Source organism: Topomyia yanbarensis, chromosome 2 (genome assembly GCF_030247195.1).
Source record: "Topomyia yanbarensis strain Yona2022 chromosome 2, ASM3024719v1, whole genome shotgun sequence".
Taxonomy (NCBI): Eukaryota; Metazoa; Arthropoda; class Insecta; order Diptera; family Culicidae; genus Topomyia; species Topomyia yanbarensis.
In genome coordinates, this window is record NC_080671.1 from 340,220,613 (window position 1) to 340,236,177 (window position 15,565).

General features: G+C 39.7%; 1 protein-coding gene across 1 annotated transcript in view; it reads right to left on the bottom strand.

Annotated features, from left to right (window-relative positions):
* Positions 1-15,565, bottom strand: part of LOC131680636 (brain tumor protein-like) — an 89,534-nt gene that overhangs the window by 7,829 nt on the left and 66,140 nt on the right. The window contains exon 2 of the mRNA XM_058961352.1: positions 464-1,273. Coding sequence (XP_058817335.1) covers positions 464-1,025 — 562 coding nt within the window. The 5' untranslated portion in view covers positions 1,026-1,273. The remainder of the gene's footprint in view (positions 1-463; positions 1,274-15,565) is intronic.

Below are 15,565 nucleotides of genomic sequence, written 5' to 3' on the forward strand. Positions count from 1 at the left end.
AGAGATTTTTGGTCTTCAGTGAAAATGTTCACAAAAACAAGTTCTTTGACACTTCTGAATACTTTATTCTGTTATTTATACCTTGAAAAAAATTGTGGCAAATAACTCACTTCAAGGGGGATTAATCACTATGACTATATCGTCAAAATAAAGGTCTTGGATCATCTTAAAACATCCCAGAGGACATCATTGATGTACGCTTTACCGTTTTCGAGTGAATAATTTTTCGCAATCATTTTATGTAATCCTACCATCAGAATGATATTATTTCTGAGAATTCTAGAACAATTCGATGCAATGCACTAATGACCCGTTTAAAATCTGGAGCTTTCTAACAACTGAATCCATTTCAAATGCAGCTTTCAGGAGAAGTTTGAATCCTCAGAGCAAGCTAAAGGCTATTCATGCACAAGTTTCATATTGAAATATCCTGTATCAAACAAACAACACAAGCAAAACTTACATATCCACACGTTCCCCTTGGGGGTATCCTCCAGGATCCGAATGTTGAAATCGTACGCCGCCAGATCCTTCCGCAGGCTCATCGCCTTATCGTAGGTAAGCGCACATTTTGGCACCAGAAACAAACTGTCAAACTCATAGAAATCACCACCGATGTTACTACGACTCTTCGATCCCAGCACACTGTTATTGCTAGTACTGTGGTACAGACTGGAGCTGCTACCGTTGCCTAGGAAGGCCGAGAATCCGTTGGTCGGTCCTCCTCCGGGGGATCCACCGGAAGAGTACCCGTTCGTGTAAGCACCACCACCACCACCACAACCGCCTATGCTGTATGCACTGTTCCGGCTTCGGATTAGACGGTTATTGTTGGCACCACTTCCACCACCACAACCAGTGCTGCTGGCAGCACGACCCGCGCTACTGCTGCGAATTTGTACCGTTGAGCTTTGGTGGTTGCCAAGGCTGTGACCGTTGTGCTGTGGTGGATTATGTTGCTGTTGATGATGATGATGATGACTGGCACTGAGACTGGTAGCTGTGCAACGTTTCACTGATATCATAGCTTCAGCTGGAGAATTTTTGGCACTTTTCGCTGCGCTGCTGCTACGCAGAACGACTACCGTAATAACAATTCCAATATGCACACATACAAACACTCTTATTTCGAGGCTGAAATCTTCTTACTTCATTGCTTTTGTTTCACTTTTATCACAGATATAATTGCTGGAGAGATTTTTTTCCTTTTCACTGGAGATTCATACTCATCGGTCGGTCATTTTCGATGCACCGTTCGGTTTACTGAACTGAGCTGAAATTGGAATTATTATAGCACTTTGCCGCGATTCGATTCGGAGAAATAAATCAGGGGCGGCGCCCACGGGAGGAGTTCTACGGCGAGGAAAATTTGTGCAAACGTTGTTGTTGTTGTTGTCTAATTGATCGTTTCGTTAGCAATTTGAGGACCGCGCCAGGACTGAAACCCCGTCTCTAGGAAATCACGAACCGAACTCAACCGCGCAAATCGTCCAACTGAGTGGGGCCCGTAGCGAAAGGCACGCGCTGTAGCTTTGTTTTGGACTGGCCGCGAAACGAGCGCAACGCGAAAGACGAATCTCGCGTGTGTCGCATGTTACGAAAAGTCGAAAGCCGGATAATTTATCGTCGATAATTGTTGCAGAAGCGGTGTCGCGCACACGCCCTGAAACTGAACTCACTCTGGTCACTGGTCAACCCAACGGATGAAACCGCGATTGTTTGGCACGATGTTTCCAAATGACGGTGGTGGTGACGACAACGCCAGCCAAGGATTCATTTTACACTTCCGATTGCGGAACGGTTTGGAAGAGGTAGATAGGGAAATGTTACAACTTTCCGAATTATTTCGAGGTCCAAGCACGAGCCTTCAACGGCGAAGCTCGCACCGGCACTGCTGAACCGCACCACGCCGGACTATCGGAGAAGTGGAAAATTTCGAAACCTCAAAAAAATCCCGCAATCTAACGCAAAACGGATGGAATAATCAGGTAAGTGGAGAAAGAAGATTCCGAAGTGGAGTGGGAAACCAATTCGAATGGGGAAAAGTAAGCTCCGATACCCGGTGGCTGTTGTTAACAGACAGACCGTACAGAGGTGAAGAATTTTCTTCTCTTGTTCGATCAAAACGGTCGGTTTGGTGTTGGCACATTTTTTTTCGATTCGGAACATGGTTATTACCACCAGAGATGATTCCGATACTGGTCATGGGTTCAGTAGAGCGTTTTTTAGTCTACTGACTTTTAATTGCTTAACAAAAATACAATCAACACTAAAAACGCTAGTGCTGATACAGTGATAACCCAATTTTGTTATGGCTTATTTTTGGCTGATTACATCGGGACGCTAACAAAATCGGGACAGACCATAATAACCATTTGTTGCCTTTCTGATATAGAAAGGTTATGCAATCGCTCTAAAACTCATCAACCTAATCCCAGTCCAGAGGGCCAAATGTCATATGCCACTCGACTCAGTTCGTCGAGATCGGAAAATGTCTGTGTGTATGTATGTGTGTATATTAGACCTCTCCACATTTTGAAAAAGTTTTGAAATATACATGGGTCAGCTCAAATTTTTGTTCTAGCTGTGAATTTACGAACTTTCGCCAAAAATGGCTTAATTTGGACATGATTTAGAGGTGTCTCCAATCAAAAATCGTGTTTTTGCTATGTTTCCATGGGAAGATCACTTACGCTCTGATTTGATAGGCCCTACATGACCACATATCATCAAAGGTTGTTCCTTACACATATCTTAACATGTTTTAACAGGTGAACATAGCTCTAATCGCAATAGAAAATTTGTTAACTGAATTTTCATATAGAAAATTATATCAAAACCAAGGAAAATTAGTAGTATTTTTTCTTGGTTTTGGTATTCTTTTCTATATAAAAATCCAGTTAACAAATTTTCTATTGCGATTAGAGCTATGTTCACCTGTTAAAACATGTTAAGATATGTGTAAGGAACAACCTTTGATGATATGTGGTCATGTAGGGCCTATCAAATCAGAGTGTAAGTGATCTTCCCATGGAAACATAGCAAAAACACGATTTTTGATTGGAGACACCTCTAAATCATGTCCAAATTAAGCCATTTTTGGCGAAAGTTCTTAAATTCACAGCTAGAACAAAAATTTGAGCTGACCCATGTATATTTCAAAACTTTTTCAAAATGTGGAGAGGTCTAGTGTATATGTGTATATGGAAAAAATGTTACCGCTGTTTCTCAGAGATGGCTGAACCGATTTGCACAAACTTAGTCTCAAATGAAAGGTACAACCTTCCCATCGGCTGCAACTGAATTTTTTGTGGATTGGACTTCCGGTTCCGGAGTTACGGGTTTAAGAGTGCGACCACACAGCAAATTCCCATATAAACTGAAATGAAAAATTCTCAAAGGGGGGAGTAAGGGAAAATTTCAAAATGGAATTTTCATTTTTAATGCCAAATGACTTTAAAATGCATAAAACGTTGAGATTTGATAAAACCTCAAAAAAAAAAAAATTGACGAAGATTGACTTTTTTGGACTTTGGCATATTTTTGTCTTTCTCATATAGAAAGGTTATGCAATCGCTCTAAAAATCGTCAACCTAATCCCGGCCTATAAAGGCTTAAGTAGGAGTATGCAATGAGGGGTTGCTACTTTAAAATTAAAACTAGTTTAAAATTTCTTAACAAGTTGAAAATTTTCGGCAGGGTCCGGACCCCCCGAATCGTCCTCCTTGATCCGCCGCTGGTTTCAAGCGATGTCGACACATAGTATCTCAAGATCTTGGCTGTCGATATATACATTTCCATCATTGTATTGAACATAACCAGCCATGGATTCGTAGTTTGGACAAATGAGAAAGGCACAATTGCACCACTAGGTGGATTAAAACAGGTTTTTATATTTCTAAAAGAATTCGAAACACCATAAACTAGTTTTACGTAAGCCATCCCGCACCACAAAATTGGTGCATGCAAATATTCTTTTTGCATAATGCCAGGCGTTTGATTCTCAAACCAAAACACTGTTTCAATCCACTTAGTGGTGCAATTGTGCCTTTCTCATTTACATAAACTATAATTTAATAACTGGTTACGTTCAATATAACATTCTGGAAATGTACATTACATTCTTATTACACTTGGTAAGCATATATAAGCGCACGACTGTCACGAACCTGATAAGCAACATGTCGACGCTGACACACTTGAAACAAACAAAAATAAAATATTTAATTAGCTTAATCAGAGTGAGTTCAATGTTGTCTTCGTGTTAACATATTTTGAAATACGGGATGGTAGGGGTACAATTAGTGGGAGGGGGAGGATGCGTCGGGAACCACCTAACTTATTTTAGTATACGGGATGGATGAAGCTATTGCAGCTGTAAGGTTGGTCTGAGGGGGGTGAGAAAGTGGGTCTGAGAGGAATGAGGAGGAGGAGTGGTAGATGGGGGTTTAACACCGAACTACATATTGTACTTTCCATTTGAGACTAGGTTAGTGAAAATTGGTTCAGTAATCACCGAAGTGGCTTCAGTTCTTGAATATGCCCGGAGCCCGAGACATCCGGAACTACCGATAGTGAACAATATAATTCAAAAAATTTTGATTCGTCATCAGTGGTCTGGCCTGCGAATCGAGGTAATTTGATGTTCATTTCAATAGATTTTTAACCTATGAGGCATTACGATTGTACAGGTTTATATGGAAAATTCCTATGTGACCGCAATAACCAACCTGTAACTCCGGAACCAAAAGTCAAAACTGAATGAAATTCAATAGCAGTCAATGGGAGTACTATATCTTTCATTTTAAATCAAGTTTGTAAAAATCGGTTAAGAGTTTGCTGGGAAGTAGGTGTGACATTAGCTCAGGAACTTGGCGAGTCCCCCGGGGGCATCAAGAACCGTCATAAGTAGCCAATGTGATCAAAGCTACTTTGATTGGTCATTAATGATCTAATGATTAAATCCAAGTAATGTTGAACCCATTTGAATATGTATTAAATAATTCGGAGACCATAGGGTTACCAGTTTATATGGAAATTTGCTGTGTGCTCTTCAATCCGTAACTCCGTAACAGTCAAGAAATGAGCTTATAGTGACAGACCAACCGAGATGACAGGCAAAAACCACGGTTAAAGAAGAGCGCTATATACAATATTGTTGAACAAAGGGGGTAGGCGTAGCGTAGTTGGTAAATCGATTGCCTTGTACGCAGCGCACCTGGGTTCGAGCCCCGACCCCGCACATAGGGTTAGAAATTTTCATAAGAGATTTTTCTAACCCGAAGAGGCGAATGACCTTAAGGTTAAAACCTCTATAATCGAAATAAAAAAAATTGTTGAACAAGTTTGATAAATTTAAACAGAAAAAAGTTATCGAAGTTTTCGAAAAATACTTTGGTTTGGCAAATGTATTGCACATGTGAGTAGAAAAGAATTTTTTTTCGCTTTTCTGCGCACATGCCAATGAATGTGGGATCCTATTTTTTGAGAAAACATAAAAATTGTTCTTTCAGAAATTGTAGCACGGTAATGCATCGGTCACGACCGGAAATCTCTACCTTCAGGCTTAGCATGCCTTCAGTAGGACCAAAAAAACGACGCTCATATTCAGTAGACAACACATTCCATGGCGAAAGGGCCGGATAGTCTGGTGATATGGGGAAACTAACTCTCTTCTAGCATCTGAACCATACACTAAAAAATAAGTATCCAGTCCACGCGCGATCATTCAGGAATACATGCGAATATGCGAATGGCCACACGGTTATGAACTCGAATTTATACACGCGAAGTTACATACACGCTAGCACACGCGACACAAACGCCCACGAGATCGAACACGTTAACGTACAAACGCTTGAGCCCTTCGCGATGATACATGCGATCGTGAAATCCCTACGCACGGACGTGACGTGATGCATTATCCTCCTTTTAATATTGTTACAAATGGCAAAGTAAGCTCAGATGTGTGTGTGTGTCACAGTGATTCTGTTTGCCAAAATCGTGCGATCTATTAATAATGCCAAAATCGTTAAGTTTCAGTCGATAACGTGTTCAGAGGAATGTGTGGACATTATGAGCCCCTTCATATGATGCTATAATTTTAATGATTAATCCTTCTAAAAGTGAGATTTATTTACCAACCTTCTTGGAAGTAGATAAATTAAGGTTATGTATTCGACAAATTTGTAGAGCAAGCTTTTGCCAACTACACCATCATTGCTTGTTGTTGAAGCATGACAACTTGTAAGCCAAATCATTATTAAATAATGGACGACAATCCCAATGCTTAGATCATAGAACTAACCCTGTACACTGAGAATCGGCTGCGTAGTCTATTCAAATAGAAAACGAAAATTCCAGAAAAAGATACCAGTAGTACCATAATTTTATTTAGCTAAATAGAGTATTAAAGGATGCTAGGATTTATTGAAAAAAAAACAAACTGCTTTCACTAAATATATGTAATTTAATAAAAAAAGATAAAATAAATTCCAGTTGTAAACTCAATCAATGAACAATGAAAATACCTGGAATATTTCTGAAAAGTCCTGGAAAAACTTGGAAGATCAGAAAATTTTATTTTCAGAAAAGAATCGACACTGTTGTCCAGAAATAATTTTTTGAAAACTCAATCGGACTTTTATAGGAAGAGCAATAGAATAAGAACATGTTCACAAAAAAGTTGGCGTTGGTGCCCTCTATGCGGTGAAAAGTAGAACTAAAATGTTTTAGTTAAAAGATGACTCATATCATGTACTAAAATTCTTTCAAACGCGCAATTCAGCTGAACCCTAAATTTTCTTGGGAATCGGCTACTGATTCATTCAAGCTAAAATAAAGTTTCTTGGGCTTTGGCTACAAATTCACCACCATGTACTGTTACACTCTACGCAAAACTGACTCAGGCATCACTCCAATAAAAGTTTAATAACTTCCCCTAAATAAGTTGGATAAATTTGCAGTCTTCGACAAAGTGGTAGGTAATAGACTGATGCATACAGTCACCTAGCGATGAAAATGTAAGTTATAGTGGTCTTTCTCTATGTAAATTGTCGAAAAATCCCATATAATCTTCGAACTTGGTCCGGTTGCTATACTTATCCGATTTGGCTCAAATTAGGAACAAACAGGTAGGATTAGCAATCGACTCAGGGGTGGCCCGATGGGGGTCATTTTTTTCTTGACGCCCTAGTGGGTACCCCTTAATTTCTATTCATACCAATAAATTCAATCAAATTTGTTAGAAGTTATTCAACTTTTTACGCAGTGACGCCTGAATCGGCCTACAATTCCACCACATAAGACACAGCGTGCTGATTATGTTCAGGAACATGAACCAAACAAAGTCATTCAATACACGAAACAATATGCAGTACCGCACCGACATCTTAAATCAGTATACCGCATATATAGACAGCTACTCTATAGAGGTACGCTTACACAAATTTTCTCTGAACACCCTTGTTGTCGGATTTCTTGTCAAGATACGGAGAAGTGTAATCCTTCGCAGCTGGTGCTTGGGTGACCTTCTTCCTGGGTGTTCTTAACAACGCTCGTGTGTTAAGAATGCGTCCATTCATATCGATCCCTTCATTCATAACCATTTTGTGTAGATCAACCGAAAATGTGACCTTTAGTCAGACAACTTTAATCACGACCCCACGGTAGATTTCTAAGTGTCAATTCTGCAATGAGAAACTAACCCACGGAAAACCATGCGCAGAAGCAGTTAAGGAAAGGACACCTACTACAACTAAAAACAGCACCCAGTCACTTTAGCAAAATCACAAACGGCTGCAAAATCAATCTCTATGGATCTGACAGAATTAAATATTCACTCAAAAAACATTGCACTTATTGCTACCATTGTGACTCATCAGAACAAGCAACAAACAGAACCTCCGACCGCGAACAGAAAGAACAGCATTGCCGATGACGACAAGGACGAGTACGATAACGCAAAAGAACGCAGAGCGAATGACCTTCAAGATGCGGCGGGGAATGGCTCACCGACAAGTCTAAACACGCAACAACAAAATGCGAATAGAAAGTAATTCTAGTTGCTTTATTTTTTAACTTTGTGAAAGCATTAAAGATCATCGCTCAGTGATGCTTACGTATTGAGCCATGTGAAATAAACGAACAAAACACTGTACATTTACACCACACAAGGAAAAATATTAAAGTATGGTTTTTGGATAAAATCGCATTTTTAAAAAGACGTACCTCAGAAATTTGTCCAACGGTATTTTTAAAATTTACTCAGAGAAACTACGTATAATAACACTGGTGTGAATCAATTTTCATGAAAATTCTCCGTGAGGTGTAAAATGTTTCAACGAATCTTATGTTTTTCATCTTCGTAATACTTGGCTTGGTTTAGCTTCAATTTTTCTACCATTTTAACTTAACAAGGGCGTTACACTGAATCCTTCTTGATCATCATCTGATCGTACTACTATCGTGCTTCTAGAGGAACCTCTTGGTGGAATACCCAACTTGTTCGATTCGAAAAGTTATGCAGAAAAGCTTAGAATCGAAGACACAGGGACGGATCGAAGACCTTTAAGTTAACTCACAAAGTATACAGCAATGTCCTTTGATCCTCTGAGCAAAGTGAATGGGAAAACGCTAACACAAATGTCTCAAATCTCAACGATAATAGTAGATTAAGTAAGTTACTTTCGACATCGAAAGACTTTCATATCAGTTCGATTAGAACTGCTAATAGTGAGTATATATCTGACGAAGATGTAGTACTCAATTGTCTTTTTGACACATCCAGGCTGAGTTCTTTTCAGGTAGTTCTAACTCTTGGGCATTTGCTCGTAGAATTGAACAAATAGGCGATTGAAAGTTTTGCTCCGTATGCTATACAACATGCATAGCAGCGAGGGAAGTCTACTACCACTCTGTCTACAACATTGAAAAAGCTGTCAATTAGTCAAGCTTAGGAGTTCTTCTTGATATTGATGATACTTTCGACAACGCGTCTTTCGAATTCATTTTGGAAGCAGCATCAGGCCATGGAGTACCTTCTTGTATCACGAACTGGATACACGCAATGCTTGATAACCGGCATCTGTGATCATCGTTATGACAACTAGAGATAAGGAAACTGAGCGCATGCGGATGCTTTCAAGGTGGTGTGCTGTCACCACTTTTATGGAACCTTGTCGCCGATGGCTTGTATAGGAAACTTAATGACCTTAGATTTCTGACATGGTTTTGCCGATGATTATTACGGCATTGCAAAAAATCACTCATTTTTCGAGTCCCCTTTTCATATTGTGACAAATGTCAAAGTAAATTCAGATGCCAAATTTGATATTATTTGGACAATTTTGGAACCCCGCCCACCTCGCTTGAAGTTTTTGAAACTGGTACTATGGGAAAATATGGAGAAACAATATATTAAATGCTATAACTTTTGAAGTATCGCACAGAAAATTACAGTATATACCTCTTTTTAAAAAGAAATAACATTAGTATTTGAATGGAGATATTGTTTCTCAAAAAATAGGGGAACATGAGGTACTGGGCCATTATATCACCAACATTCCCTATTCTTTTAAATTTTTCTGCTCCGTGCTGCAAATCATACATATTTTGCAGTTTTTCTAATGTATAAAAACCTGTTTCAATCCACCTAGTGGTGCAATTGTTCTCATTTGTCCAAGCTGCGATTCCATGGCTGGTTATGTTAAATACAATGGTGGAAATGTATATTACATATTTAGTACGATACGTACACAAACACATACATACAATGGATTGACAACCACGATCTTGAGGTACTATGTATCGACATTGAAACATCGCTTGAAACCAGCATCAAGGCATCAAAAATACAAATTCGATTTTGAAATTTGCTCTTACTGCCCCATTTGAGCATTTTTCATTTCAGTTTATATGGTAATTTGCTGTGTGGCCACTCTCTTCAACCCGTAACTCCGGAAGTCCAATCAATAAGAAAAAATCAATAGTAGCCGATGGGAAGGTTGTACCTTTCATTTGAGACTAAGTTTGTGCTAATTAATCGGTCCAGCCATCTCTGAGAAACAGACATTTTTTCAACATATACACATACACACACATACATGCATACACCAGACATTTTACGATCTCGACGAACTGAGTCGAATGGCATATGACTTTTATTATGTGATCCCTAAGCGTCTTTTACACTAGAAGAAGAAGCTGTATTTAATAATGTATTGTTAAATAGAGTTGATATGTGCAATTTCATCATAACAATGTAGAATCGAGACTAAATGCCAAAAATATCGGATATTTCTAAATTTTACCGGTAACGAATCTATTTTTATTTTATTCCTAAGGACTTTCCACTTTTAAAGCATAATTGCAGTATTCTAGTCGGGGCACTGACTGGACATTGCAAATTCTATTTTCACATGGCTACTATTCATCGTACCGAGTATTATTCGTGTGATCTTTGTGAATCCGATTACGAAACTTCATATCATTTGATATGTAACTGCCCTGCAGTAATGCAATTGCGTGTCCGGATTTTTGGTTCACCACTTTTCCATCAGGAAAGTGATGAAACGTCATTGCATGGCACAAATCTCTGAATAACATGGTAAACGTGCTAATATATTCTGATTCATGATGATAGGATAACTGTTTCAGTTTATTTTGAGATGTACGAGAATGGCCTTTTACAAGACACAGTGCACTTTGCAAAAGGCTGCTCGAATGACCGAAACGTCCGAAAATGAACAACTTTAATACCGGTTTTAGGGGAGATTTCATCAATTTTGCCCGATTGGATGTTCACTGTTTTCATATCTTTTGTGAACCATTTCACACACAATTTGGCTCCAAAATATTCAATGACATTGATCTGAAGGATTTGGAAAAAAATTGCCAGACGTAAGAAAATTTACTTCATATTAGAAAAAGTTTAGACGCGGCTTGGCTTGGGAGTGAATTAGTCTGCTTTCTCTCAGGCTATTGAATTAGTCTTTGTTGTGCTCGTTTTCAAGTTTGGCTGGATTGGATTGTTTGTTGGACTTACGGGTCACGATCGTGTATCTGTGGTTTTTGTCATTTGCTTCATCGCTGGCGCAGTATAAAGATCAGAAACACTTTGCGTAGGTTTTATTGTTGCGATATTCGTTGCTACTTGAGCAGTAGTTACGGTTGTTTATGGTTTGGTTGATGCTGATGATGGTTGTGTGATGAATATGTTTGCAGTTAACATTGTTTCATTAGTAAATCAGAATTTCCAATTATGTGTCTTCAGGTTGCAGAGCTGGCACGTAGGGGTCTGTCCTTCATATGTACACAGCGTGATTTGAGATAAGATAACGATTTTTATTTTGCATTAAAAGTGCAGATAAGAAGCAATAGGTTTGGTCACTCGCGCAATCTACTTATCGAAAGTATCGTGCAAAATCGTGCAAAGGTACCTCAATTTTGTCATCGTCCATATAAATGGAGATCTTGATTCTAACATTGTCATGCTCAACGATGTGTTATGTTTAATACGCCTTTCTGCCATGACAAAAGTGTTGAACATTATCAGAATAGCATTACGTGTGTGATGAAATTGGATTCCTTAAGTAAAAGTTGCGTGCATCTTCAACCAACAGACTTTATCTTCATCAAAACCACAAACAATGACGAAAACACCAAAGGAGCATCGATGCGTCTGATTTAAGATTTCGTACTGAATCCTATTACATAGTTGAAAAAGGTTGAATTATTTGGATATTATTTTTAAGAGCTGCATAAGGGTAGCTGAGAGTCTCGTTCTCAAGCAGGCATACAACCTCCTTGTCATTTTAACCAACTATTATGTTTGTTAATGACATTTTCGATTGATAAATGCGGTACGTTACAACCCTTTTCCGTTGTTCTTCGATAAAATCCCGTCACGTTCGAAGCTAAACACCATGGAGAAAAGCGCGCTCTCTCTCTCTCTCTTGCCAATACACACATGCGATAATCATCAGTGTGATGTGATGTATCAATCGATCGAACAAAGGCACCAATAAAGTAGTGAATTAATTGAAAATAGTTCGCCACGATCGACCGATGGCCAACAGTTACTTGGCTGCTGTCGATTTTCTTCGTCACTTTGTCGTGTCCAGTCAAGCTGCGTTTCTTTCCTCTCTACGCTGATGATCAACTTCATGGGCATACACTGTTAATAAGCTAATTGTTTTTCGCTATGCTTGTTCCGTCAATTACTGCTTCGCAGTACCGAGCGTCCGCCCGTTAATTCGTCCGTTACGGTTTCACGACGTACCTTTGTTTCCATGTGGTACAATTTTTACGGATGATGTATGTGCACACACAATTACACAAAAGAGCACGTTTGGAGTCTTTGTGTGATATTATTTTTTTTTCGATTATCAGATAACGTTTTGCCTTCGTTACCGACAAACAAAAGGTTCCGATTGATTTGATCAATCAAAATGTGCTGGATACACCTTTCTCCGCTTAACGAAGTAACCTCGATAAGATTCGAATAGGAAGAATGGACCAGCCTCCTCAAGCGGCACCTCGCGTTCATCGATCACAGACCACCCTCCCGTACCATAAATCCTAAAATTTCGTTCCCGTTGCTTTCAGTGATTCAGCTGCCCAGAACTTGCACGATTTCAAATTTATAGCTGATGCCAGCAGCTCGTGATTATTTAATTTGCACACTTAATCAGTTTTACTTCGCCCTTTCCAACCCCCCGGGCACCCACCAAATTGACCAGCTAGCTACCAGAAAATTCAATCTTATTTGCACCGACACCAACCAGAAACCCAGCTGTGACTGGCAATTGTCGAGCAAATAATAACTAAACCACGTGCATCGCATATACAAAACGGCTTTTGGCCAGTCGCGAAATCACGCCAAGACCAGGAAGACTTCCTACTAGGCTGACGCCGCCGCCGCCGCTGCTGCCGTCCGGACCGAGAGTTCACAGATGTAGATGGACGTACAGCAGTAGCGGTTCGAGTGGAAACGGAAATTGGTCAGAGATTCATTGCCCAGCTGCCGGAACAAAAAAAAGCGGAATAAAACTGATTCATATTTGAACCCACCTATGATGGCTATGGTGCATCGTTATACATAGCAACAGCAGCAGGTCACACCCAAACCAAACCGCCTGTCTACAACAGAGTTGGTTGATTGATAGAGGTATATATCGATGGAAGCTGTGGAATGACGACGACGATGACTGCGGAAGCAAGCACAGCCCAGAGTCACTTTCTCTCGCGAATTTCTTTTCCATTATTTTGTGTTTTTCCTCGACATCGTACCCGGGGGTCGAGGAAATGGGGGTGGTGTTTCTAACAATTGTATATTCGATTTGAGCAATAAATGTGCGCAATTTCACGCCCGCTTCGTTTTTTTTTCGCTTCAAAATCTCGCGTTTCCTTATTGAGTTCATATCGAAGTGGGTGAAGTGATGAAATTTTATTTTTTCGAACTAACTCGAATCTGGGTCAGCTTGTTAGGGTTGGATTCGGATTCCTTTGTCTACCAGAACGGACATAGATTGTAATGGCACAAGACGTAATAAATACGTTGCTTAAAAAACAGCATAACTCTAAGGAAAATAATGACATTTTCTTGTTATGTTTTAGGGGGCAAAGCGGCACTTGCAATATTTCTGCCAAACAGGATGAAAAGAGTAAATAATGGAATGAACTTGAAAACTCGACGCAAATTGGTCATAAAATTCTTCCAATCACACTATTTAATTAAACGCAGCAATGTTTAATTTCGTTAAAGTTCGTGGGAATCGACAACTGATCCATTATCAAGCGCTGTTAGACTCACTTCAAAACTAATGTAATAACTTGGGCTAACGAAGTCGGATCCCTTTGCAGTCTTCGACATAGTTGAAGGCAGTGGAAGTGCCTTTCAGAATTGCGAATTCGGTAATAATCTTATGTTTATAACGCGGGGGTGATTTAGGTGAAAGAAGAAATGCCTTCGGATCGGTTGGATGCTCTCAGAAGTCCTTTTTAGCAGACTGCACCCTTTGGCTACATCCTTTTTCGGCGAGTTTTAGAGGACGATCAACGACAGAGCCTATTTTTACTCTGCGACCAATTCTGAATAAATTGAAAATAACATGCGGACTCTCACCATCTTTTTGTAGATATGACGCTGGATGGGTTAAAATGGCCGGAGAGACATCCAATTCATTTGTGACGAAGGATGGATTGAAACAGGGCGATGTACTCTTTAATCTATTGTTCAACATAGCGCTCGAAAGTGCGATACGAAGATCTGATGTGCAAAGGAACGAAACTACATCACGACATCTCATATCTTGGCTTCGCGGAGGACATCTAGGACATTGGCGTTGATCGCAGAGCAGTGTAAGAGCTATTTGTGCCTTACAAAAGGAAGGCTGCGAGAATTGGACTGACTATCAACTCTGGAAACACCACGTACATGGTAGCTGGAAGAGAGCACGGCAGTTCGAGCGGTGTAGGTCCCGAGGCCCTAAATCGATGAGGTATGATACGGGGCTATTGACGAGTTCTATATATTTTGGAAAACTAGCTAGCCGGGAGGTGAAAAGACGTGTTGTGACTACTAATACGGCTTTCTATGGCTTACGTAGTTAGCTTCAGTTCCACAGCCTACAGACACGTACAAAACAAATCGCTAATACTCCCTGTTGCTAGACCACGATGCTTAATATGATGATGAACTGAACTAGTGGGTTTTCTCCACGTGAATGGTCGAAAAATCCTCTCTAAACTTTAGGTATGTTGGAACGGTAGCTAGATTGGGTTGATTAGGTTCAAATTGAGAGCAGATACTCCTGGTGGAATCAGGAATTGGATCAGGGGCATGAAAGTCAAGGCCATTTTGTTCTTATTACTCGAATATGCACCCCGAAGCATAGACAAAAAGCTAGACTAGACCAGAGACTCGGAAGGATTTTTTGCTGGATTTTATACGATCCAAGGACCAGGTGATCGTCGACCTCGACGCAAACGCACTTTCTGCGGATGGAACAATTCCTTGCAAAATTTTCAAATAATCTGGCAATGTGAAAAAAAAAACGAATACTATGGTAATGGGAATATAGTGCAAAATAGCTTCCTTGCATGTAATGCAATAAGCCTAATCACAGGGAATGTGAGATAATAAAAAGATGAGGTGGTTAAAACATTTAAACGGAAGGCACTGTATGCATCTTATTATCACTGTAAGTGAAAATAAGAAAGATAATTTAATTGTCTACAACTTTGACGAAGACTACTAGTCAATCAACCTTTTCTAAAAGAAGTTATTAAACTTTTAACGAAGTGATGTCTGAGTCAGTTTTCCATGGGGCCTAGCAGTGCATGGTTGTGTATCAGTATTCGATTCCCACGAACTAAACATTTTTGTGAAATAACCGTTAGATTTAGCTCAATAGTATGTTCAGAAGAGTTGTAGTAAATAACACGAGTCATATTTTGGTTAGAAAAATTTAGTTCCATATTGTACCGCATAGAGGGCGCCAACACTAGCCACCTAGCGGCAAAAAGGCGAGTTAGTGGGTTTTCTCCATGTAAATTGTCGAAA